This window comes from Macaca thibetana, chromosome 13, assembly GCF_024542745.1.
Source record: "Macaca thibetana thibetana isolate TM-01 chromosome 13, ASM2454274v1, whole genome shotgun sequence".
In the NCBI taxonomy this organism is placed as follows: Eukaryota; Metazoa; Chordata; class Mammalia; order Primates; family Cercopithecidae; genus Macaca; species Macaca thibetana.
In genome coordinates, this window is record NC_065590.1 from 18,191,009 (window position 1) to 18,214,635 (window position 23,627).

Below are 23,627 nucleotides of genomic sequence, written 5' to 3' on the forward strand. Positions count from 1 at the left end.
TTTTAGACAGGAAGAATATTCACTGTCTGACACTGTTTATATGCTCAGCCTTAAAATAACATGAGAAGCCTTTCAATTCTTTACTATTCCTGAAAGAAGTAGCTTTGCTGGGCGCAGTGGCTCATGCCTGTAATCCCAGCACTTTGGGAGGCTGAGGTGGGTGGATCACCTTGGGTCAGGAGTTCGAGACCAGCCTGGCCAACATGGTGAAACCCTTTCTCTACTAAAAATGCAAAAATTAGCCTGTTGTGGTGGTGCGTGCCTGTTGTCCCAGCTACTCGGGAGGCTGAGGCAGGAGAATTGCTTGAACCTGTGAGACAGAGGTTGCAGTGAGCTGACATCGTGCCACTGCACTCCAGCTTGGGTGACAGAGTGAGACTCCATCTCAAAAAAAAAAAAAAAAAAAAAAAAGAAATAGCTTTAAAATTTTTAGTGCAATTTTTTTTTTTTTTTTTTAATAGAAGGGAACTTTTTAGCTATTTTCAACTTTTAGTGGCCCAGTAAGCTCTGAAGATCTTTGCAGGTAATAAAGTAGTTAAGATATATTTTTCTGTGGACTTGTTCTTTGTGGCTATAACTATGTCCATTATGGTAATTGAATGCTACCAGATGCTGAAGTGCATTCACCATGGCAAGTACTTCCCTTGTGTTATCACATTTTATTTTTTATTTTTTGTTTTTTGAGACAGAGTCTCACTTTGTCGCCAGACTGGAGTGCGGTGGTGCAACGTCGGCTTACTGCAACCTCTGCCTCCTGGGTTCAAACGATTCTCCTGCCTCAGCCTCCTGAGTAGCTGGGATTACAGGCATGTGCCACCACACCCAGCTAATTTTTGTAGTTTTAGTAGAGACGGGGTTTCACCATGTTGGCCAGGATAGTCTTAATCTCTTGACTTTGTAATCCACCCTGTTTGGTCTCCTAAAGTGCTGGGATTGCAGGCGTGAGACAGCGCGCCCATCCTGTGTTATCACATTTTATTCTCCCAGCCCATGAGCTGAGTACTGTTATCTCCAGTTTTTTGGATGAGATGCAACTTTCACACATCCTTGCACAAAATGTCTCTTGTTTCCTCCATGTTGTCTTTGTACCTCCTTGCCCCAGACCTCATTCCAGGCTTTGGCAGTTCTTAATGATGCAGCATTTTGCATTTGTTGCTACTATAAACAGTTAATTCTAACAGCCTTCTTAACATACATTTATACTGATGTCATGTTAACTCTTCTCCTTTGTGACACGGGTCATTGAGAGAATTTCTAGGGGCTCTCTGTTTTGGTAGAAGATAGGCTGCTTGTCATATAGTAACAGAAATTCTGTTGTATAGAAAAGAATTATAATTTACAGTTTCTATGTAACTCTGAGGACCAAAGAACCTAAGCCAGCATTATAATTTGAACAGTTGGAGAAAATATTTTAATTTTGCTTTGTATTTTCGTATTTTGCTATATATTTTCTTTTTTGTTGATTACGAAATTATACAGATATTATTTAGTTTATCCTCAGATATTCTGATTATTTTAGCTACACTTTGCCATTTACCTACCTTTTAGTCAGAAAATTGTTATACTTTTATGAATTAACTTTGTTATTCAAGTACAATTTATTTATTTATTTATTATTTTTTGAGATGGAGTTTCACTCTTGTGGCTCAGACTAGAGTGCCGTGGTGCGATCTCGGCTCACTTCAACCTCCGTTTCCCAGGTTCAAGCGATTCTCCTGCCTCAGCCTCCTGAGTAGCTGGGATTACAGGCACCCACCACCATGCCCGGCTAATTTTTGTATTTTTAGTAGAGAGAGAGTTTTGCCATGTTGGGCAGGCTGGTCTCAAACTCCTGACCTCAGGTGATCCGCCCGTCTTGGCCTCCCAAAGTGCTGGGATTATAGGCATGAGCCACTGCGCCCGGCCTCAAGTACAATTTATGTACAGTAAATTTACCCTTTTTAGTATAAGGTTCAATGAGTTTTGGTGAAGGCATACAGTTGTGTAACCACCAGCTATTTAAGCTAGTTCCATAACCCCCGAAAATGTCCTTGTGCTGTTGGTAGTCAACCTCTTATCCCACCCTCCTCTGACAACCACTGACCAGTTTTCTGCCTCTATTGTTTTGCCTTCCGCAGTGTCAGTTGTATGGAATTTTCATAGCCTTTGCACTGGCTTCTTTCACTCAATGCCATGCCTTTGAGATTCATGCATGTTTATCACTGAGTCATATTCCATTATATTGATGTGCCGCAATTTAGTCTATTCATCCTTTCTCCATTTAAAGAGCATATGGGCTGTTTCCAGTTTTTGGCAATTATGAATGAGGATACTGTATACCTTTACTTACAGGTTTTTGTGTGAATGTGTGTTTTGTTTTTTTGAGCTGGAGTCTCACTCTGTCGCCCAGGCTGGAGTGCAGTGGCATGATTTCAGCTCACTGCAACTTCCGCCTCCTGGGTTCAAGTGATTCTCCTGCCTCAGCCTCCCGAGTAGCTGGGATTAGAGGTGTGGGCCACCATGCCCGGCTGATTTATGTGTTTTTAGTAGAGACAGGGTTTCACCATGTTGGCCAGGCTGGTCTCGAACTCCTGACCTCCAGTTGATGCACCTGCCTTGGCCTCCCAAAGTGCTGGGATTATAGGCATGAGCCACCACACCCAGCTGAATGTAAATTTTCATTTCACTTTGGTCAGTGTCTAGGAGTAGGATTGCTGAGTGGTATAGTAAGTATGAGTTTAACTTAATAAGAAACTGTCATACTGTTTACAAGTTGGTTGTACCATTTTGTATTCCTACTAGTGATGAATGAGAGTGTGTTGCTCTGCATCCTTGCCAGTACTTTATATTGTCAGTTTTTTTGGGTTTTTTTGTTTGTTTGTCAGTCATTCTGATAGGTATGTAGTGATATCTCACTGTGGTTTTAGTTTGCATTTCCCTAATGACTGTCATGTGCTTATTGGCCATCTGTACATCCTTGGTCAAGTGTTCCGTCTTTTCCCAATTTTCAATTGGGTTAGTGTCTAAATATTGAGTTGTACAAGTTTAAAAATATATATACATATATATATTTCTTGTATAAGTCCTTTATGAGACAGATGAGTTACAGCTGTTTTATCTCAGTCTGTATCTTGTCTTTCTTGTTTTTTCAGTCCCTTTTTTCTTTTGAGACAGGGTCTCCCTCTATCTCCCAGGCTGAAGTGAGGGCAGGGGGGCATGATCATGGCTCACTGTAGCCTCGACTGTCTCAACTTGGCTGATCCCCTTGCCTCAGTCTTTTGAATAGCTGGGACTATAGGTATGCGTCACCACACCTAGGTAATTTTTAAAATTTTTTGTAGAGACGGGGTTTCACCATGTTGCCCAGCTGGTCTTGAACTCCTGGACTCAAGCCATCCACCTGTTTGGGCCTCCCAAAGTGCTGGGATGACAGTTGTGAGCCACCGTGCCCAGCTCAGTCTCTTTAACTACATCTTTTGAAGAGCAGAATTTTTTAATTTAAGTCCAGTTCATCATTTTTTCTTTTATAGATTGTGCTTCTTGTGTTGTAGCTAAAAAGTATTTGCTTAACCCAAAGTCACAAAGATTTTATACCTTTTCTTCTAGAAGTTTTTAGGTCAGCGCTCCATTTTGCATAAATTTTTATATGTGGTACCAGATATGAATCGAGGTTCTTTTTGCTCATTTTAGCATATGGGCGTCCAATTGTTCCAGCACTGTATTTTTTGTTGTTGTTGTTTTTGGTTTTTTTTTTTTTTTTAAACTCTACTTTCTCCATTGAGTTGCATTTGGGCCTTTGTGAAAATCTCCTCCCTACTACCACCTCAGTTACACTCTTACCACATTACTTCTTTCTTTCACAGCACTTACACGGTTTGTTTTCTTGTTTAACTCTGTCTCCTCACTATAATATAAGCCCCTTGAGGGGAAGAACCTTTGTGTGGGACAAAGGATGGGAAGGGCATCCAGGTAGAGGGAATGGCATTGCAAAGGGCTGGTGATGAGTGGAGCTTTGGTGTGTCTGAAACATGCCAGAGGAGGACATCAGGAGCAAGATGAAGCTGGAGACTAGGTGGGGCCAGATCCCGCAGGGCCTGGGTGCAGCCGGAGTAACCAGAGGCTATGACTGGGTTCAAAAGGATTGCCTCTGAGCAGGAACAGGAATCATGTGTTTGTCAGCATAGCTGAAAGAGGGATAATCAGTGACAGTTTTCAATTCGTTATGACCTGTGTCTTGTTCCACAGCTTCCTAGGAAGGTTTGCCCACTGCTATTCTTGGTTAAGGTGGGCCATGCCTTCCTTTATGTATTCGTGATTTTAGTCAGAATACAGAAATATTTGACTAATTTTATGTTGACTGAACTTTTTCCCAGAGGGAATGTCTGGGAACTTTCTGTCATTTATGGATTCACCTTGTACCCTAGAATCTGTAGATGGAATAGTTGATTACCACATTCCTCACGTCAATTTCCAGATCCTCCTTCTCCCGGCTAACAGTTCTGACCTCACTCAGCTGTCATACTGTCTGCTAACCACATGCCTTTGTTGCGCTCATATCTGAAACACCACCTCTCCTGGTGCCTGATGGTTTAGCTACTGACTGCCTATAATTCTCTAACATTAGACCTGTCAGAATTCTGGATGATTTCAGCATCTGCATAGATTATCCTTTCAGTCCCCACCTTTTCAGTTTTCTGCCCTTGTCCTTGTGCCCCCCTAAGCGGGTAAACACACAGGGTAGAGGTGCCCATCCCTTGCTCATGCCACCTCCACATTTCCTATCTGCTTTCCCTGCCTTATTTTTCTTTATTTCATTTATCATCCTCTAGCAAAGTGTATGCTTTACTTAGATTTTTGTCTGTCTTTCCCTAACTGGAATAGGAGCCGTGTAAGAGCAGAGATTTTTCTGTTTTTTAACTTATGCATCCCCAGTACTTAAGACAGTTTCTGTAACATAGTAGGCACTCAGTACATAGCTGCTGATTAAATGCATTTTTTTAGATATTTGAGGAAGACCTGTAGTCTTTTTTCTGTATTAGTCTTTGTTAAATTCACCTAAGTAATAATATTAATAGATATCAAAAAGAAAGGGAAATATTTATTCCCCCTCCAAGAATCAGACTTCATAATATTTGTTCATATGCAGAAATCATTTTTACTTTTAACCATGGTGTTAATACAGCACAAACCTGTATTCTTCTACTGCTTAATGTCACATATCCATTTCTCTCAATTTTTTTATTTCTTCTAATCTTTGTAGTAGTAATTGCCCATTGTAGTAATAATTCCCCCATTTCAATATATGCAACTTTTTTCTTCCTTTTGACGATTTTTTTTCTGACTATAAAAATGAGATAATATTTTATAAACTGCTGCCTGATACTAGTAATATGGTATAATTATATTCAGCCTAAAAACTAAGCCTAACTGGCTTGATGAATTAAGCTGAATCTTTAGTGCTGTTATCAGTATAGAACAATTCCAGTCTCAAGGAATCAGTGGAAACTTCAAGAGAAGTGAGAATTACCACTGGGCCACGTATATTTGTTTTGGATAATGTAAAATTTACCCTAATTATATGCTTGACTAAAGATTTGGGTGATTACATAAAAGTTATTTGAGGGATCCAGGGTGCTCATAGGAACCATAAACTCAGTAGTTCCAAAATTGCATCAAACCTGTGCTGATTCCTCTCCTATTCTCTTTCCTGCTTCACAGTGACGTCTCTCCAGTGACCTTAGTTTGAGTCACTTGGACTCAGAATCATGAAGTCACTAAGTCATAAGGGACTCCTGGCCTCTTGCAGCCTCACCTTTTCTGCTGTCCTTGCATTTACATGTAAGCCTCTTTGGATTTCAATGATGAGCTCACTGTGCTTTTCCAACCATACTGGTTATATTTGTACCTTTGGCATATGCTGATTCCACTACTGTCTTGTTCCTCCCCTTCCCTCCCTTCCCCACCCCTCCCCTCCCCTTCCCCATCCCTCCCCTTCCCTCCCCTTCCCTACCCCTTCCCATCCCTCCCCTTCCCCACCCCTTCCCATCCCCCCCTCCCCTTCCCCACCCCTTCCCATCCCTCCCCTCCCCTTCCCCACCCCTTCCCATCCCTCCCCTCCCCACCCCTCCCCTTCTCTTTTATTTTATTTCACAGAGTCTTGCTCTGTTGCCCAAGCTTGGAGAGGCGCAATCTTGGCTCACTGCAAGCTCCGCCTCCCGGGTTCACGCCATTCTGCTGCCTCAGCCTCTCAAGTAGTTGGAACTACAGGTGCCTGCCACCGTGCCTGGCTAATTTTTTATATTTTTAGTAGATTCAGGGTTTCACCATGTTAGCCAGGATGGTCTCGATCTCCTTGACCTCGTGATCCACCTGCCTCGACCTCCCAAAGTGCTGGGATTACAGGCATGAGCCACTGCGCCCAGCCTCTTTGTTTCTTTCTTTTCTTTCTTTCTTCTTTTTTTTTTTTTTTTAGATGGAGTCCTGCTCTGTCACCCAGGGTGGAGTGCAGTGGCACAATCTCAACCACTGCAACCTCCGCCTCCTAGGTTCAAGCAATTCTTCTGTGTCAGCCTCCCAAGTTGCTGGGATTACAGGCACCCGCCACCACACCCGGCTAACTATTTAAAAAAAATTTTAGCAGAGATGGGGTTTCACCATATTGGCCAGACTGGTCTCGAACTCCTGACCTCAGGACCCACCGTGCCCCAGCCAGTCTTTATTTGCTAGGAAATTTCCTGTTTCTTCAAGTCTCTGTTCAAGCCTTTTCTTGCCAGTGCCTTCTCTGACTATGCAGATTTCATTATACCCTGAGTGTCTTTTCCATATTTTTAGTTGTATGTATGTCTCCCAATTGTACTAAGATTTAAATTGCAAGAATATTGATTAATACAGCTTTGATCCACAATGCCTGGGGTCTGTTACTCTGTCCTTAAAATGTAAGGCTTTAGAAATAATATTGTGAGGCACTGCGTGGTGACTCACGCCTGTAATCCCAGCACTTTGAGAGGTCGAGGCAGGCGGATCACGAGGTCAGGAGATTGAGACCATCTGGGCTAACACGGTGAAACCCCGTCTGTACTAAAAATACACACAAAAAAATTAGCCAGGCGTGGCGGTGTGTGCCTGTAGTCCCAGCTGCTGGGAAGACTGAGGCTGGAGAATGGTGTGAACCCAGGAGGTGGGGCTTGCAGTGAGCCGAGATTGCACCACTGTACTCCAGCCTAGGTGACAGAGTAAGACTCCGTCTCAAAATAATAATAATAATAATGATAATATTGTATACATTTGTGGAATAAGTGAAAAGCATTGATAGACTTCTCACTGATTCCTAAGTATTCTTTTTTTCCTCAAATGTTCTTTTCCTTTTAATGCTTTTAATGCTTTTTTGTTTTGTTTTTTGTTTTTGTTTTTGAAACAGGGCCATGGTCTGTTGCCCAGGCCAGAGTATAGTGGCACAGTAACAGCTTACTGCAGCCTTGACCTCCCAGGCTCAGATGATCCTCCTACCTCAGCCTCCCAAGTATCTGTTTCTACAGGTACGCACCACTGTGCCTGGCTAAATTTTTTTTTTTGAGACAGGATCTGCCCGTGTTGTTCAGGCTTTAAGTCCTTTTAATATGTATCTATTTCTCTTCCTTTCCCTTTTCTTCAACTCCTCTCTCATTTGCTTTTCCTGGGCTAAATTAATGCCTTCTCAAATTTCATTGGCTTTTCTGTCACCTAGCCTACATGGAACATGCTCTCTTTTGAAGGAATTCAAGCCATCTAGTAATCCTTTTTTTTTTTTTTTTTTTTTAATTTGAGACGGAGTTTCGCTTTTGTTGCCCAGACTGGAGTGCAATGGTGTGATCTCGGCTCACTGCAACCTCTGCCTCCCAGGTTCAAGCGATTCTCCTGCCTCAGCCTCCTGAGTAGCTGGGATTATAGACATGCACCACCACACTCGGCTAATTTTGTACTTTTAGTAGAGATGGGGTTTCACCATTTTGGTCAGGCTGGTCTCGAACTCCTAACCTTAGGTGATCCACCCGCCTTGGCCTCCCAAAGTGCTGGTATTACAGGCGTGAGCCACCGTGCCCGGCCTACTTTTTATTTAAATAAGCCTTGAGATTTAGTTCCACAGGGTCTTTTCACATCAATAAGATGCAATTTTATTGTCTTAATCTTAATTTTATTGTCCAGAATCTCCCTTTCTGTTCATGCAGTTTCTCCTTAAGAAGGAGCTAAGTTCTTAAGAACTTAGCTCCTTAAGAAGTAAGTTATTTTCATTCTTCACATCACATACTTTCTCTCATTGCTTGTTCCAAGTTATAGTTATAAAATCTGAGCTGAAAGGGATCTTAGAAAATTGTTACCTTTGTTACCCGCATAGTACAGAAATCAGCTCTGTAGTATTGATAGGGGTTACTGTGCCGCTGTTGGAACCCTTCCAGGGCCTGAGCTCAGTGCTTCCTTGGCAGCTCATTTCTGTTAGACAGCTTGAGTCCTTCAGTCATTTCCCTTCCTTATGTCAAAATCTGCCTCACTAGTCTATTCATGGGTCCTGGTTTTTCCCTTGGGAAGCTCATTTCCATATGACAGACTTTGCTGTCCCTTAATCCTCTTATGCTGCAATAGGCTAACAATATTGGGAAAAAGTCATGTTTCCTTGACTCATACAGTACTAGAAAGTAACTCGTAGAGTATTATAAAACTTAATCTGTAAGACATCATAAAATAAAATTTAGTTACTTTTTTTAACTTCAGGGTGTAGAAAGATATTTTAAGTTTTATATTTAAGGAAGAAGCCATAAAGAAAAGATTTATAGATTAGACTTTATGAAAACTGGAAAGATCAGTAATAAATCAGGAAAAGATATTTATGATACACATGACAAGCAAAGAGTTACACTACTCAGTAGCTCTTACTAGTAAGAGAAACAAAGGAGTACCCTGATAGGCAAGTGGGAAAACATGAATTGGTGATTTATGGAAATATAGTAGAAATGGCCAGTAAGCCAAAAAATGTTTAAAATACCAGAAGTCAAATTAAGATGTCAGTTTTGCCTGTCAAATTTACAAAAATTTAAAAATTAATACCCTGTACTGATTAATATATAATGAAATGGACCCTTTTATACATTTGTGATTATTGTGAAATATGTATTTGGTCTTTGACCCCCTGACATACAACTCCTGAAATCCTTAAAACTTCCAAAGTTATGTCTTTTGAATGCTAATGAGATGACTGGTGGCTGGCAGTCCCTAGGTAGCTTCAGGATGGGGCTGGTCACCAGAAAGAACAAGGCAAGATTAGAGTATTGGGACTTTCAGCTTCATCCCCCAGGCTCTAGGAAAGGGAGAGAGGCTGAGAGTTAATTGATCACCAGTGGCCAGTGGTTAATCAACTATGCCTGTATAATGGAGGCTCCTTAAGAACAAAGGACTGGGTTCAGAGAGCTTGCAGATAGCCAAACACGTGGAGGCTTACACACATCGATGTGTTGGGAGGGTAGCACACCCCCCTCCATGGGGACAGAAGCCCCTGGGCTTGGGACTCTTCCAGATCTTGAGCTTTGTATCTCTTTCTCTTTATCTGGCTGTTTATTTGTATCCTTTAAAATATTCTTTGTAATAAACTGGTAAATGGAGCAAATGAGCAAATTAATTGAACCTGAGATGGGGGTTGTGGGAATCCTGATTTCTAACCATTTGTTACTTGTGATGAGCAGAAGTCGAGTGGGGATGGGGCAGAGTCTTGGGGACTAGCCCTCAGTCTGTGGGATCTGACTCTATTGCCAAGTGGACAGTGTCAGAATTAAATCAGAGGGCACCCAGCTAGTGTCCACTACAGAACTGATTCTTGCTTGGTGGGTGGGAAAAACTTCCCACATTTGGTCACAAAATTATCCTGTGTTGTGTGAGGGTAGAGGAAAAACAGTTTGTGTGTGTTTTTTTTTTCAACTCATTGCTAGTATTAGAAATATAAGCAGGTCCAGTCTTTTTGAGGGGCAGCTTGGCAGTTTGCTTGGAACAGGAATGATATTCTAGGAATTTATCACGAAGATATTGTCAGATGCACAGAATAATTGATGGTTATACTGGTGAGTTGGGTGGAATTCTGGAAGCAGACATGTAGGAGGAGCTAGCAGTGTAGGAGATTTCTTGGAGATGAGGGGCAGGGGGAATATTGCCTGTGAAAGTTGAAGAGGGAAGAAAGCAGGACATGTGGGTGTTGGGGAGGAAGCCTTCAGACCCTGATCCAGATCTTGATAGCCATGCAAGGAAAGAAGGGAGGAAGCCCAGTTGGGCAGTGAGAGCTGCAGAACAGTGTGGATCTGACAAAGTCTGGGCCAGGGAGCCCTGACATCCTTACTGTGCCCAGTCTTCACCTGCCAGCTGCCTAGGGAGAAGGTGGTCTTGGGTCTATACTGCAGCAGATTCCAAAAGCTCTGCAGGTAGAGACGGTCAGCGAGCTGCAATCTTTGTAGGCACAGGACTAGGTATTGCTTGAAGGGGGAATCGGAATGGCACACCTCTTTGGCTGCCATGAGAGGAAGTTTGTTGTAGTGTTAGTAAAATAGCACAAATTGGAACATTCATTGCAATGTTACTAATTAGTAACAGCACAAATTAGAAATGATATTTTTTCTATAATAATTTTCTAATTAGGAGGAGTAATTTTAAAATAAAATTGCATTTGTATTTTCAACTGTTATTGTTGTAGTGCAAGCTTTTGTTAAGCTTGAGACTCTTAACTTTTATATGAACTACTTCAAGAATTTCCCCATCCTGATGATCTTTTGAGATTAAAAAGTAGAATTTGCAGTTATCCTTTAACTTTTGATGTATTTGTTGGAGTTTGATGGTATAATGGAGGTGCTGTTTTGATGGGATTGGACAACTGTAAGCCTTGCTATACTGACACCCTCCCGGGGATATGCAAACAGGCCACGCACACTGGAGGCCAACTTGCTGCTATCTTATGTTGCTCACTCTTGGTAATTTCACTTGAGTTCTTTTATTTTATTTATTTATTTGTTTATTTTGAGACTGAGTCTTGCTCTGTTGCCCAGGCTGGAGTGCAGTGGCGCAATCTCGGCTCACTGCAACCTCTGCCTCCTGGGTTCAAGCAGTTCTCTTGCCTCAGCCTCCCAAGTAATTGGGATTACAGGCACACACCACCAAGCCTGGCTAATTTTTGTATTTTTAGTAGAGAGAGGGTTTCACCACGTTGGCCAGGCTGGTCTCAAACTCCTGACCTCAAGTGATCTGCCGGTCTTGGCCTCCCAGAGTGCTGGGATTACAGGTGTGAGCCACCGCGCCCGGCCTCCACTTGAGTTCTTTTTTTTTCTGGGCTGTAATTAGCATCCCCTTCTAGCAGTATGGTCTGCATTAACTTGAATAACTTAATGTTACTGCTTGTTTTAGGAAAATTTTGGATCACTGTTAATCTGTAACTTTATTTTAACTTGAATTTTCCCGTAACCTGAAGATTTTATAAAATGATTTTAAATAATGAGTCTGTGGAATCTTTCAAAGTATTGTTTCAAGCCAAATACCCCACCCTCCTGAAACTCATAAAATAGGCCCCAATAATAATTTTTCTTTTAATTTTTATTTTTTTTTGAGACCAAGTCTCTCTGTGTTGCCCAGGCTGGAGTGCAGTGGTGTGATCTTGACTCACTGCAACCTCAGCCTTCCGGGTTCAAGCAGTTCTCCTGCCTCCTGGTAAATGGAGCAAATGAGCAAATTAATTGAACCCAGCCTCCTCAGTAGCTGGGATTACAGGCATGCACTGCCACACCTGGCTAGTTTTTGTATTTTTAGTAGAGACGGGGTTTCACCATGTTGGCCAGGCTGGTCTTGAACTCCTGACCTCAAGTGAGCCACCACTCCCGGCCTCCAGATGATAATTATTTAGGCCACTTTTTGCTTTTTGTTCTCTCTCTCACTCTTGCTCGTATTGTCCTAAAGAATGCCAAGAAACATCTCATAGAATCCCAAGGGGCGGTTTAAAAACTTTGGTTCTATGTTTTGGACTAACTTTATAATAATAAAACATTTTGGAAAAGTGAAGTTAAAGGGAAGCGATTATAAGGCCAGGCGCGGTGGCTCACGCCTGTAATCACAGCACTTTGGGAGGCTGCGGTGGGCAGATCACCTGAGGTCAGGAGTTCGAGGTTAGCCTGACCAACATGGAGAAACCCTGTCTCTAGTAAAAATACAAAAATTAGCTGGGTGTGGTAGTGCATGCCTGTAATCCCAGCTTCTCTACTTGGGAGGCTGAGGCAGACAAATAGCTTGAACCCGGGAGGCAGAGGTTGCAGTGAGCTGAGATCATGCCATTGCACTCCAGCCTGGGCAACAAGAATGAGATTCCATCTCAAAAAAACAAAACAAAACAAAACAAAACAAAAACACAGTGAAGCGATTATAAAGCTAAGTTAGGATTCTGTTGCCTGAGCCTCATTGTTCTGCTTAAGGGGCGGCTGTAAGGTATTTTCAGAAATGTTTCCCAGCAGGGTAAGGAAAATTGTTATCTGGGGCCTGTTGTGAAAGAACCATCATAAGTTTATCTGTAATTGGCAGATAGGAAAAGGCCATGTCTCCCAAGGGCCCCAGGATGAATTGTGTGTCTCTCACATTGCCTGTATCCCACAAACTGAGATTTTAAAGAAGGTGGAGCACCTGACCTTCCTCCAGCTGTCTCACGTCTGGCACTTCTTTCTAGGACTCATAGATAATACAACTTTTTAAAAAGTATATGGTTGACTTTGCTAGGAGTTAAGTTACTGTATGGGATTTTTCCTTTTGGAAAGTAGGTGTGTAGATTTATATATGGTTTTGTGTATGTGTGTGATATATGTATCTTTGAAATAGAAGCAAATTGACTATGTAGTCAAAGGTGGGTTGAGATGGTTAGTCTCCTTACCCCCTTGTACGTTGAAACGAGATTGTGGTTGCCTGTTGTGCATTCATGTTTCTCTTGAGACACAGTCACAAGGTCAAGGGCCATATCTTAGTATTGTTGAGACTGCAGAGCCTAGCTGAGTGGTTTACACATACTAAGTAGTGGTCAACGGTAGAGCAGGCCAGAATTCTTCTTGGCAGATTTTTAATTTTTTTCTAATTTAGTGTTTCTTAGCCCTACACAGAGCTCTGTTTGCCATTAGAGGGATTCAGCCAACACTTGTCATATTGTTATTTTTCCTGCTAATTTATTAAAAACCTTTTCCAGCCGGGCACGGTGGCTCATGCCTATAATCCTAGCACTTTGGGAGGCTGAGGCAGACAAGTTGCTTGAGCTCAGGAGTTCGAGACCAGCCTGGGCAACAGAGTGAGTCCTCGTCTCTACAAAAAATTTAGCCAGGCATACTGGGATGTGCTGGTGGTCCCATCTACTCAGGAGGCTGAGGCAGGAGGATAGCTTGAGCCTGGGAGGTGGAGGATCTCAGCAGTGAGCCAAGATCGTGCCTCTGCACTCCAGCTTGGGTGACAGAGCCAGAACTTGTTTCAAAAATAACTAAGTTAATAAATTAAAAAAAAATTCAAACCTTTTCCAGTATTAAACTTGTTTTGGAAATTTAACTGACCAAGTAGTACTAGTGGAAAATATTTGAAATAATTATTCATTTTACTTTAATGTGACTCATTTAAACTTCCTGATCAAAACATTCATCCACTGAGATTTTATGTAGGCTTTTTGGCAGATGTTCAGAAACACAGTAAATCAATAAACAAAAGCAGATATTTGATATGAACTTACATAAATGACAGAAATTTAACCTGTATTTTATTTAAATTTAATGGTAAATGAGTATAAAGCCTCTAATTTTTTTCTTTTTTCTTTTTTCTCTTTTTTGTTTTGAGACGGAGTCTCGCTATCTGCCAGGCTGGAGTGCAATGGCGTGATCTCAGCTCACTGCAAGCTCCGCCTCCTGGGTTCACACCATTCTCCTGCGTCAGCCTCCCAAGTAGCTGGGACTACAGGCGCCCACCAGCACACCTGGCTAATTTTTTTGTATTTTTAGTAGAGATGGGGTTTCACATGTTAGCCAGGATGGTCTCAATCTCCTGATCTCGTGATCCATCTGCCTCGGCCTCCCAAAGTGCTGGGATTACGGGCGTGAGCCACAGCGCCCAGCCTAAAGCCTCTAATTTTTTTCTAAGCAAATTTTACTTATCAACACTAAGCAGCATTTTACCAAAACTCATCATATGCTGATCATATAGCATCACTATATTAAAAACTAAAAACCACTTTTTTATCAGTAATTTTTAAAGTTTGATTTTCAGCCGTGTGTGGTGGTGCGTGCCTGTAGTCGCAGCTATTTGGGAGACTGATGTGGAAGGATCCCCTTAGCCCAGGAGGTTGAGGCTGCAGCGAGCTGTGATCGCACCACTGCACTCCAGCTTAAGCAATAGAGGGAGATCTTGTCTCTAAAATAAAATAAAAATTAAACTTTTCCTTAAAGTTCTATACTTGACAAGTCAAAATAATACAGCCTCGGTGAATTATATGTGTAGTACATCACTTATAGTAGAGACAGATGCTGAGAGACAAGCAGGTAGTATGTTAGGTCTGGAATTAACGACAAGGATGGAATGTTCTACCCTACTCCTCATTGTGTCTAGTGCAGGGCTCTGAACAGGGCCCCTAGCCAAATATTATCTGTGGCACTTCTTAGCCTTTAGCAGAAAGTCAGACTCTAAATGGACACTTCTGGTTTACTCAGTCTGCCATTCAGGTATTGTCCCTAATCTGTTCCTTTTTTCCATCAAATTCTTGCAGTTACTGTGTTTTCTTCTAGTACGAAATTCTGCCTTGTGGTATTTAGGGATTTTTTTTTCTACCTTAAATGTCTCATCTAGATCTGTACCTCTTTCCTGACTCACTTCAAAGTCATTTTCTTCTTTGACTCCTGCCTTCAGTGATCTCTAATTTCTCCAAATTTCTGTAACCACCACTGTGTGTTTCCAGGGGCTCTCACTTTGCTTGTATTCTACAGACTAGAGGGATATGATACTGCTTAGGTACCACATGGTGACTGGGATTGGGGGGCCTTTCAGAATGGCAGGGTGTAAGTGAAGTATATGTGTAGTTAAAAGCTAAAGCCTGAGGCCAGGTATTAAAACCAGGCTAGTCTCTGATGTGCTTTGTATCATTACATACTTTTCACTTTTCAGATTGTGAAAACACAACCAGGACCATTGTGTCCCTCATTGAGCTTTTGCATGCTTTTCTATAGGAGCATCTTCCAACTGACAAACATCATTTTGTGTTAGAAAAACTTAGTATTTGAAAACACTGTTGACTGGGTGCAGGGGCTCAGGCCTATAATCCCAACACTTTGGGAGGCCAAGGCGGTAGGATCACTTGGGTCAGGAGTTTGAGACCACCCTGGCCAACGTGGTGAAAACCCCATCTCTACTAAAAATACAAACATAAGCCACGTGTGGTGGCGCTTGCTGGTAATTCCAGCTGCTTGGGAGTCTGAGGCAGGAGGATTGCTTGAACCCGGGAGTCAGAGGTTGCAGTGGCTGAGATTGCGCCACTGCACTCCAGCCTGGGTGACAGAGCGAGACTCTGTCTCAAAACAAAACAAAACAAAAAAAACACTGTTATTCGGAGTGTTCAGTTACAAGGTCAGCCTATTTTATCAAAATGTACCAGCAAAAGATTGTTGTCAGTCACGATGTGCACTATTTTGTCTGTGTAGGATTCATTCACTGTGTGTGTGCACGCAGAGGATCAGGGTGAGGTGGTGGGAGCACCCAAGTTCTGTCTTTCATTGCAGTGCCATTTGTTGCAGCATGGTTCATTGTAAGTACAGAGGAGAGGACAGTCTCAATGAAGAGCGTCTGTATATATACCACACTGTAGTACACAGAGGAGAACACTATGCTGTAGAAAGAATGAGGTAGATCTAAATAGTACGGCGAAACAGTCTCAGAAAGATTCAGCAAAAAAAACCACAGCACAGAGCAGTAGACAGCTACCATTTATATAAACAAAGGAGGCCTGCTTAGACATGCACAGCCTCTCTCTGGAAGGATGCGTAAGGGTCTGGTGCCTCTCGGGAAGAGCGCTGAGCTACTAGAGAATCAAGAGTGGGAAGGGAGTAATGTGCACTGTATTCTCATTGGTACCATTTGCAATTTTTTTACCAATATTAATACTACTTTTTAAATAATGTGACGTTTCCTCAGTATCTTGTGCTGTATTCAGAAGTAGGATAGCAGTACCTTGGAATTAGTACAGTTTTTCTTGTACCTCTCTTCCCTCATTCTCTACTGTTGGGAACAGTGAATATCCATTTGGTTTACAACTTGGGGCAGCAGAAGGAACACCAGTTTGGCAGTCAAATCAGACCTATGTCTACACCCTACTGGCTTGTATGATTTCTGGTAAATTACTCAACCTTTCAGAATCCGAATTTTTTCATCTAGGCTGTGGGAATAATACTACGTGTAGCTCAGATGTATTGTAAGGATTAAATAAGAAAATGAACTTAATGAGCTAGCATAGTGATATGGATGTGTAATATGAGTTCTATAAATGATTATGTTAGTGACAAAGGTAGTTGTTAAAATTATAAAATCCCTGCTTTCCCCACCACACTGCAATTGTAGCATTCTTGACATTTATGTTTCCTCTGACACGCTACAGTGGAACATACCTAATTTTGAGGGACTTCATGGCTCTCAGAGTATCTTTAAAAATGAAAAGGCAGGGTGTGGTGGCTCACGCCTGTAATCCGAGCAGGGAGTGCTCGGGAGGCCGAGGCGGGCAGATCGTGAAGTCAGAAGTTCGGGACCAGCCTGACCAACATGGTGAAACCCCGTCTCTACTAAAAATACAAAAATTAGCCAGGCATGGTGGCGCATGCATGTAATCCAGCTCCTCAGGAGGCTGAGGCAGGAGAATCACTTACACCCAGGAGATGGAGGTTGCAGTGATCTGAGATCACACCACTGCACTCCAGCCTGGGTGACACAGCAAGACACCATCTCAAAAAAAAAAAAAAAAAGTTATTCGTCTCCCTACTTGTAAATGGAAGTTTACTAATTTCTTACAATTTTTTTGTGTGTAAGTATATTACCATATGTGTTGAATATTATATGTAATTTACTTATGTAGATACCTATCCAGCAAGAAAGCCACAATTTCAAACATGATTCAATAATGTAGACTACACTTCAAAACTTGGTGATAACAACAGTATTATAACACCTTATTCATGTAAATATATTATTTAGATACTGGGTTTTGGGGAGTAATGTTTCTGTTTCCTTTTAAGCCTTTGTATTCCTTTTTTAGCTCTTTCAGTCTCACATGGCAACGAAAACAACTTGTATGTCTTCACAAGGATCTGATGATGAACAGAGAGTGAGTATGTCTTTTAAATAGATACCATATTGTACTGTAAATGCTTCTATGATTTTAAAATAACTACTTGGAGTGCTCATAGACTCTTGTGATAGAGACTTCTGTTTGTACTCACCTCCAACATGAATTAATTTTTCTGTTGATTCAAGTGAAAAGTCGATGATGGATTGAATAATTGAGTATACACAATATTTTGACATTAAGGACATTTTTTTTTTCTGTTTTTTTTTAGACGGAGTCTTGCTCTGTCGCCCAGGCTGGAGTGGGGTGGTGTGATCTCGGCTCACTGCAACCTCTGCCTCCTGGGTTCAAGCAATTCTCCTGCCTCAGCCTCCCGAGTAGCTGGGATCACAGGTGACTGCCACCACGTCCAGCTAATTTTTTTTGTATTTTAGTAGAGATGGTGTTTACCATGTTGGTAGACTAGTTTTGAACTCCTGACCTTAAGTGATCTGCCCACCTCAGCCTCCCAAAGTGCTAGGATTATAGGCATGAGCCACCACGCCCAGCCCTGTTTCTTTTTTTCATTCATTGTTTGTTTTTCTTTTTTGAGACAGAGCCTTGCTCTCTTGCCCAGGCTGAAATGTGATGGTGCAATCTCAGATTACTGCAACCTCTGCCTCCTGGGTTCAAGAAGTTCTCATGCCTCAGCCTTTCAAGTAGCTGGGATTACAGGTGTGTGCCACCACACCTGGCTGATTTTTGTATTTTTAGTACAGATGGGGTTTTGCCAGTTTGCCCAGTCTGGTCTCGAACTCCTGGCGTCAAGTGATTTGCCTACCTCAGCCTCCCAAAGTGCTGGGATTACAGGCGTAAGCCACCAAGCCCAGCTGTTTTTTTTTTTTTTTTTTTTTTTTTTTTTTTTTTGAGCACACTGCAGAATGTGGTGGGTGCATAGAACTCCTGTGAATGGCAGAGTTTAGGGAGCCCTTGGGTGGTCCTGCCAGATGCCTCCCTGATACAAGATTAGACCTGATTCTTCTAAGGATCTGCAGGGAGGGGTTTGGTAATTTATATTGAAATTTGTATTTAAAAATAGGAAGTAAATTTAATTTGGCGAAAGAGGAACGTTTTAAACTTTAGCTAGAAAGAAAATTGCAAATACAAACATGGGTAATTCAGTAAGTTGTTTTTTATTTTGTTTGTTTTTGAGACAGAGTCTCGCTCGCTCTGTTGCCCAGTCTGGAGTGCAGTAGTGCAATCTCGGCTCACTCAACCTCCACCTCCCAGGTTCAAGCAATTCTCATGCCTCAGCCCCCCAAATAGCTATAATTATAGGCATGTGCCACCACACTCGGCCAATTTTTGTATTGTTATTAGAGGCGGGGTTTTGCTCACGTTGGCTAGGCTGGTCTCGAACTCCTGGCCTCAAGTGATCCATCTGCCTCTGCCTCCCAAAGCACTTGGATTACAGGCGTGAGCCACCACACCTGGCCAGTAATTCAATAAGATTAAATAATTTTCTTTAGTTCTGTGTTCCAATAACTGTAGTCTCTTCTTGTTTTTCCCTCTTTCTCCATATATCAATGGTACTAACAGTCTGTTCCATCTTCCTCACAGACTTTTTGAATGATGTTTAATCCTCCAGAGATTACTGTCAGAGTCACTAGTAATCTTTAGTGACTAGTCCATCCGGTGACTGTTAGCTTAGTTTCTTTTTCCCTGGCCCCTCTTCTGTGTTACATCGTGGGGACCACACCCTTATTTTTGAAATACTTCTTTTTTCTGGTGGCATTAAAATCCTGTCATTGTAGAACTAGAAGGAATCCTAGAGGCCATTTAGTTCAACTTGTATGTAATAAGCATATGCCTATCAGATAGCAACTTTAACAAGTTATGAAGTTCTTATCATCTTGAACACTTTCACGAGGAAGAAGCCTAGTGCTTCTTCAGTGCTCTTTAAAAATATATGAGGATAACATGCTTACATGACTAAAAATGATTCAAACGGCACAAAAGAGAATATAGTATACTAGTTTTCTGTTGCTGCATAACAAATCGTCACAAATTTAGCTGCTTAAAACAGCATCTGTTTGTTAGCTCACAGTTCTGTAGGTCAAAGGCCAGATGTGACCCATCTGCCTTCTCTGCTCTGGGTTTCATGCTCACGAGGTCAGCTGCTGGGTTCTTATCTGGAGGCTTTCCTTCCATACTCTTTCCGGTTGTTGGCAGAATTCAGTTCCCTACTGGCTGGGGGTTGTTGTCAGCTCCTAGAGACCATTCCATTCTGAAAGCCAGCAAGGGAGAACTGGCAGGTGGAGTTCCCTTCATGCTTCAAGTCTTTGGCCAGGAAGTGTCCAGGCCCTATTAAGGATTTACCTCATGGCCGGGCACAGTGGCTCACACATGTAATCCTAACACTTTGGGAGGCCCAGGTGAGTGGATCACCTGAGGTCAAGAGTTCGAGACCTGCCTGACCAACATGGTGAAACCTTGTCTCTACTAAAAATACGAAAATTAGGTGGGCATGGTGGCAAGGACCTATAATCCCAGCTGCTTGAGAGGCTGAGGCAGGAGAATTATTTGAACCCAGGAGGCAGAGGTTGCAGTGAGCTGAGACCACATCATTGTACTCCAGCCTGAGCAACAGAGCAAAAACTCTGTCTCAAAAGAAAAAAAAAAAAAACAAAAAATGATTTACCTCATTAGGTCTGGCCCCCACCCAGGATAATCTCCCTTTCGAAGGCTGACTGACTGGTTTGGGAACTTAATCATTCTGTAAAATCTCTTCTCAGTGACACCTAGATTAGCATTTGATTTAATAACTGGGAGAAAGTTTGTGTGCACCAGGGGCATCAGTGTTAGCGACCATCTTAGAATTCTGCCCACTATGTACAATAAACAGCGATTTCTTCTCACCGCAGTCTGTTAGTCTACTGCTGACTGGTAACCACTCTCAATAGTCTGTCATCACCCTTTGAGACATTTACATCTGTGTGTGTGTGTGTGTGTGTGTGTGTGTGTGTGTGTATGAATATATGATTATGTGAAAAATGCACATAATGCGTATTTTTAAAAACTCAAACCTCAGTAAATAAATCACTGTTGGGATACCTAGCTCGTCATCCATGTTGTGACATATATCAGTAGTTTAGTATACTACAATTTGTTTATCTGTTCACCACTTGTTTGATATTTGGGATGTTTCCAGTTTTTGACCATTGGGAATAAAACTGCTGTGAACATTGATGCATAAGTTCTTGTGTGGACATATATTTTCATTATTTTGGATGCCTCCAAGCGGGTTTTTTTTTTGGCTATATAATAGCATGTTTTTAACTTCATAAGAAACTGCCAAGCTAGTTTCCAAAGCAACTGTACCATTTTGCATTCAGACTAGCAAATTTACCAGCATTCCAGTTCTTCATTATCTCTATCACTTGACATGTTCAGCCTTTTTATTTTAGCTGTTTTGTTGGATATTCAATTTTACTTTTTATTTATTTTTATTTTTATGAATTTTTTTGAGACAGAGTCTTGCTCTGTTGCACAGGCTGGAGCTCAATGGCAGGATCTTGGCTCACTGCAGCCTCCGCCTCAGGTTCAAGCGGTTCTCATGCTGTAGCCTCCTGAGTAGCTGGACTACAGGCATGCACCACCATGCCCAGCTAATTTTTGTATTTTTAGTAGAGATGGGGTTTTGCCATGCTGGTCCGGTTGGTCTCAAACTCCTGACCTCAAGTAACCTGCCTGCCTTGGCCTCCCAAAGTGCTGAGATTATAGGCGTGAGCCACCGCGCCTGACCTGACTGCTTGAACCTGGGAGGTGGAGGTTGCAGTGAGCCGAGATCACACCACTGCACTCTAGCCTGGGTGACAGAGCAAGACTCCATCTCAAAAACAAAAAACAAAAATCAAAACAAACAACAACAAAAACAAACAAACAAAAAAACCCATGAAAATTACCCAGGCGTGGTGGCACCTATAATCCCAACTACTCGGGAGGCTGAGGTGGGAGGATCACTTAAACTCGGGAGGTGGACATTGTACATTTTCTTGATAACTAGTTTTCTATATGTGCCCTTGTCCTTTCGTTTTCTTCTTTCCTACCTTCTTTTGGATTAATAGAGAATTTTTATGACTCCATTTCATTTCTGCTTTTGGCTTATTAGCTATACCTCTTTGGCTTTTTTTTTTTTTTTTTTTTTGATAGTAATTGACCTAGGCTCTAACTTACCACACCCAACCTTCAGACAATATAAAATTTTAGCCCAGCACGGTGGTTCAACGCCTGTAATCCTAGCACTTTGAGAAGCTGAAGTGAATGGATCACCTGAGGTCAGGAGTTTTAGACCAGCCTGGCCAACATGGTGAAACCCCATTTCTACTAAAAATACAAAGATTACCCAGGCATGGTGGTGGACGCCTGTTATTCCAGCTACTCGGGAGGCTGAGGTAGGAGAATCCCTTGAACCTGGTGGTCGGAGGTTGTAGTGAGCCAAGATGACACCACTTCACTCCAGCCTGGGCAAAAGAACAAAACTCCATCTCAAAAAAAAAATTTATATATGTAACACTTTATGTATACTGTAGAAACCTTATAACAATATTCCTTCAGTCCTCCTCCTGTATTTTGTGTTTCTTATACATTTTACTTGTGCATGTAACCTGTAACAGATTGTTTTTGTTATTGCTTTAAACATTTCTATTTTCAAGAAGTAAAAAAAACCTCTCTTACATTTACCCACATATTTACCTTTCTGATGATCTTCATTCCTTTTTGTAGATCTGTTGTCATTTTCCTTTCTCTTGAAGAACTTTTATCATTTCTTATACCGTGGGCCAACTGTCAGTGGATTTTCTCAGATTTTATTTATCTGAAGTTGTCTTCATTTTGCCTTCATTTTTGAAGGATGTTTTTGTTGGTTATAGAATTCTACATTGTCTTTTTTTTTTTTTCTGGCATTTTATAGGGGTTATTGTTTTGTCTTCTGGTTTGCATTGTTTCTTAAGCAACATCTGTAGCTTACTGCAATGTCTGCCTCCCGAGTTTAAGTGATCCTCCCACCTCAGCATCCCGAGTAGCTGGGATGATAGGCACCACCACGCCCGGGTAATTTTCGTGTTGTTGTTGTTGTTGTTGTTGTTGTTGTTGTTGTTTGAGATGGAGTCTCGCTCTGTCACCCAGGCTGGAGTGCAGTGGTGCAATCTCAGCTCACTGCAACCTCCACCTCTCAGGTTCAAGCGCTTCTCCTGCCTCAGCCTTCTGAGTAGCTGGGACTACAGGTGTGCGCCACCACACCTGGCTAATTTTTTGTATTTTTAGTAGAGACAGGGTTTCACCATGTTAGCCAGGATGGTCTCAATCTCCTGACCTCATGATCCACCTGCCTCGGCCTCCCAAAGTGATGGAATTACAGGCATGAGCCACCGTGCCGGGCCTAAAGTTTTCATTATCTTTGTTTTTTAGCAGTTTGCTGTGATGTCCCTAGATGTGGGTTCCTTTGGATATTTCCTCTTTGTAGTTTGCTAAAATTCTTGTTCTGAGTTCAAGTTTAGAAAATTAGAAAGTTTTCAGTCACTATTACTTAGATTTTTTTTTCCTCCCTCCTACCCCACACTTTCACCTTCTCTCCTCTTTCTCTAACTTTTCTCCTTGTATTCCAATTACTGGTGTGTTAGACCATTTGATACTCTCATGCAAGTTTTTAAGACTGGCATAGTTTTATCTTTTTTCTTTCTGTGAGATTTTTAGCTTGGATAACTATTGAACAAATGTCTCTTCCATTATTTGATCTGCTGTTAGTACTAAATATATTTTTTACTTCAGATGTTGCATTTTTACATTCTAGAAATTGTCTGCTGCTTTTTGCTGTTGCGAGCTCTTTCATATCTTTCTGTAATTCCCTGTCATGCCACCCATGATAGCCTCTTTTTTCTGTAGATTCTTTAGCATATTTGTTGTCATTATTTGAAGTTCTTACCTGCTAATTAAACATCTGGTTCATTGTGGATCTCTTTCTGTTGACTTTCTTTCTTGACCATGAATCACATTTTTCTGTTTTTTTCCCCTGTCATAATATTTTTTATTATATAGTAGATACTATGGAGATGCTAGATTCTGTTTTCTTCTGCAGAATGTTGAACTTTGTTCTGACAGATAATTAAATTGCTGACTGATCACATCGATCATGTTGAGCCTTGTTAAAGGCTTTGTTAAGGCACGTCTGCTTCAGCTATGCTTTCTGATTGCTGAGTTATGGACCTTACTCCTAGGGTTTCAGTAGAAGGCTAGGGTGTTTACAGGAGACCGTTTAACTTACAGGCTTAAAATTTAA

The 23,627-nt window shown here is 41.7% G+C and overlaps 1 protein-coding gene across 9 annotated transcripts in view; it reads left to right on the forward strand.

Annotated features, from left to right (window-relative positions):
• The window catches only part of SEPTIN10 (septin 10), a 70,454-nt gene that overhangs the window by 7,347 nt on the left and 39,480 nt on the right, over positions 1-23,627 (forward strand). For 4 of the 9 annotated variants that reach the window (XM_050753047.1, XM_050753054.1, XM_050753053.1 and 1 more), the window contains exons 2-4: positions 5,698-5,817; positions 7,397-7,514; positions 17,282-17,350. In XM_050753047.1, coding sequence (XP_050609004.1) covers positions 7,473-7,514; positions 17,282-17,350 — 111 coding nt within the window. In that variant the 5' untranslated portion in view covers positions 5,698-5,817; positions 7,397-7,472. Of the gene's footprint in view, positions 1-5,697; positions 5,818-7,396; positions 7,515-16,133; positions 16,369-17,281; positions 17,351-23,627 lie in introns of those variants that run through there. The other 5 variants (XM_050753049.1, XM_050753055.1, XM_050753052.1 and 2 more) reach the window with 3 other exon arrangements.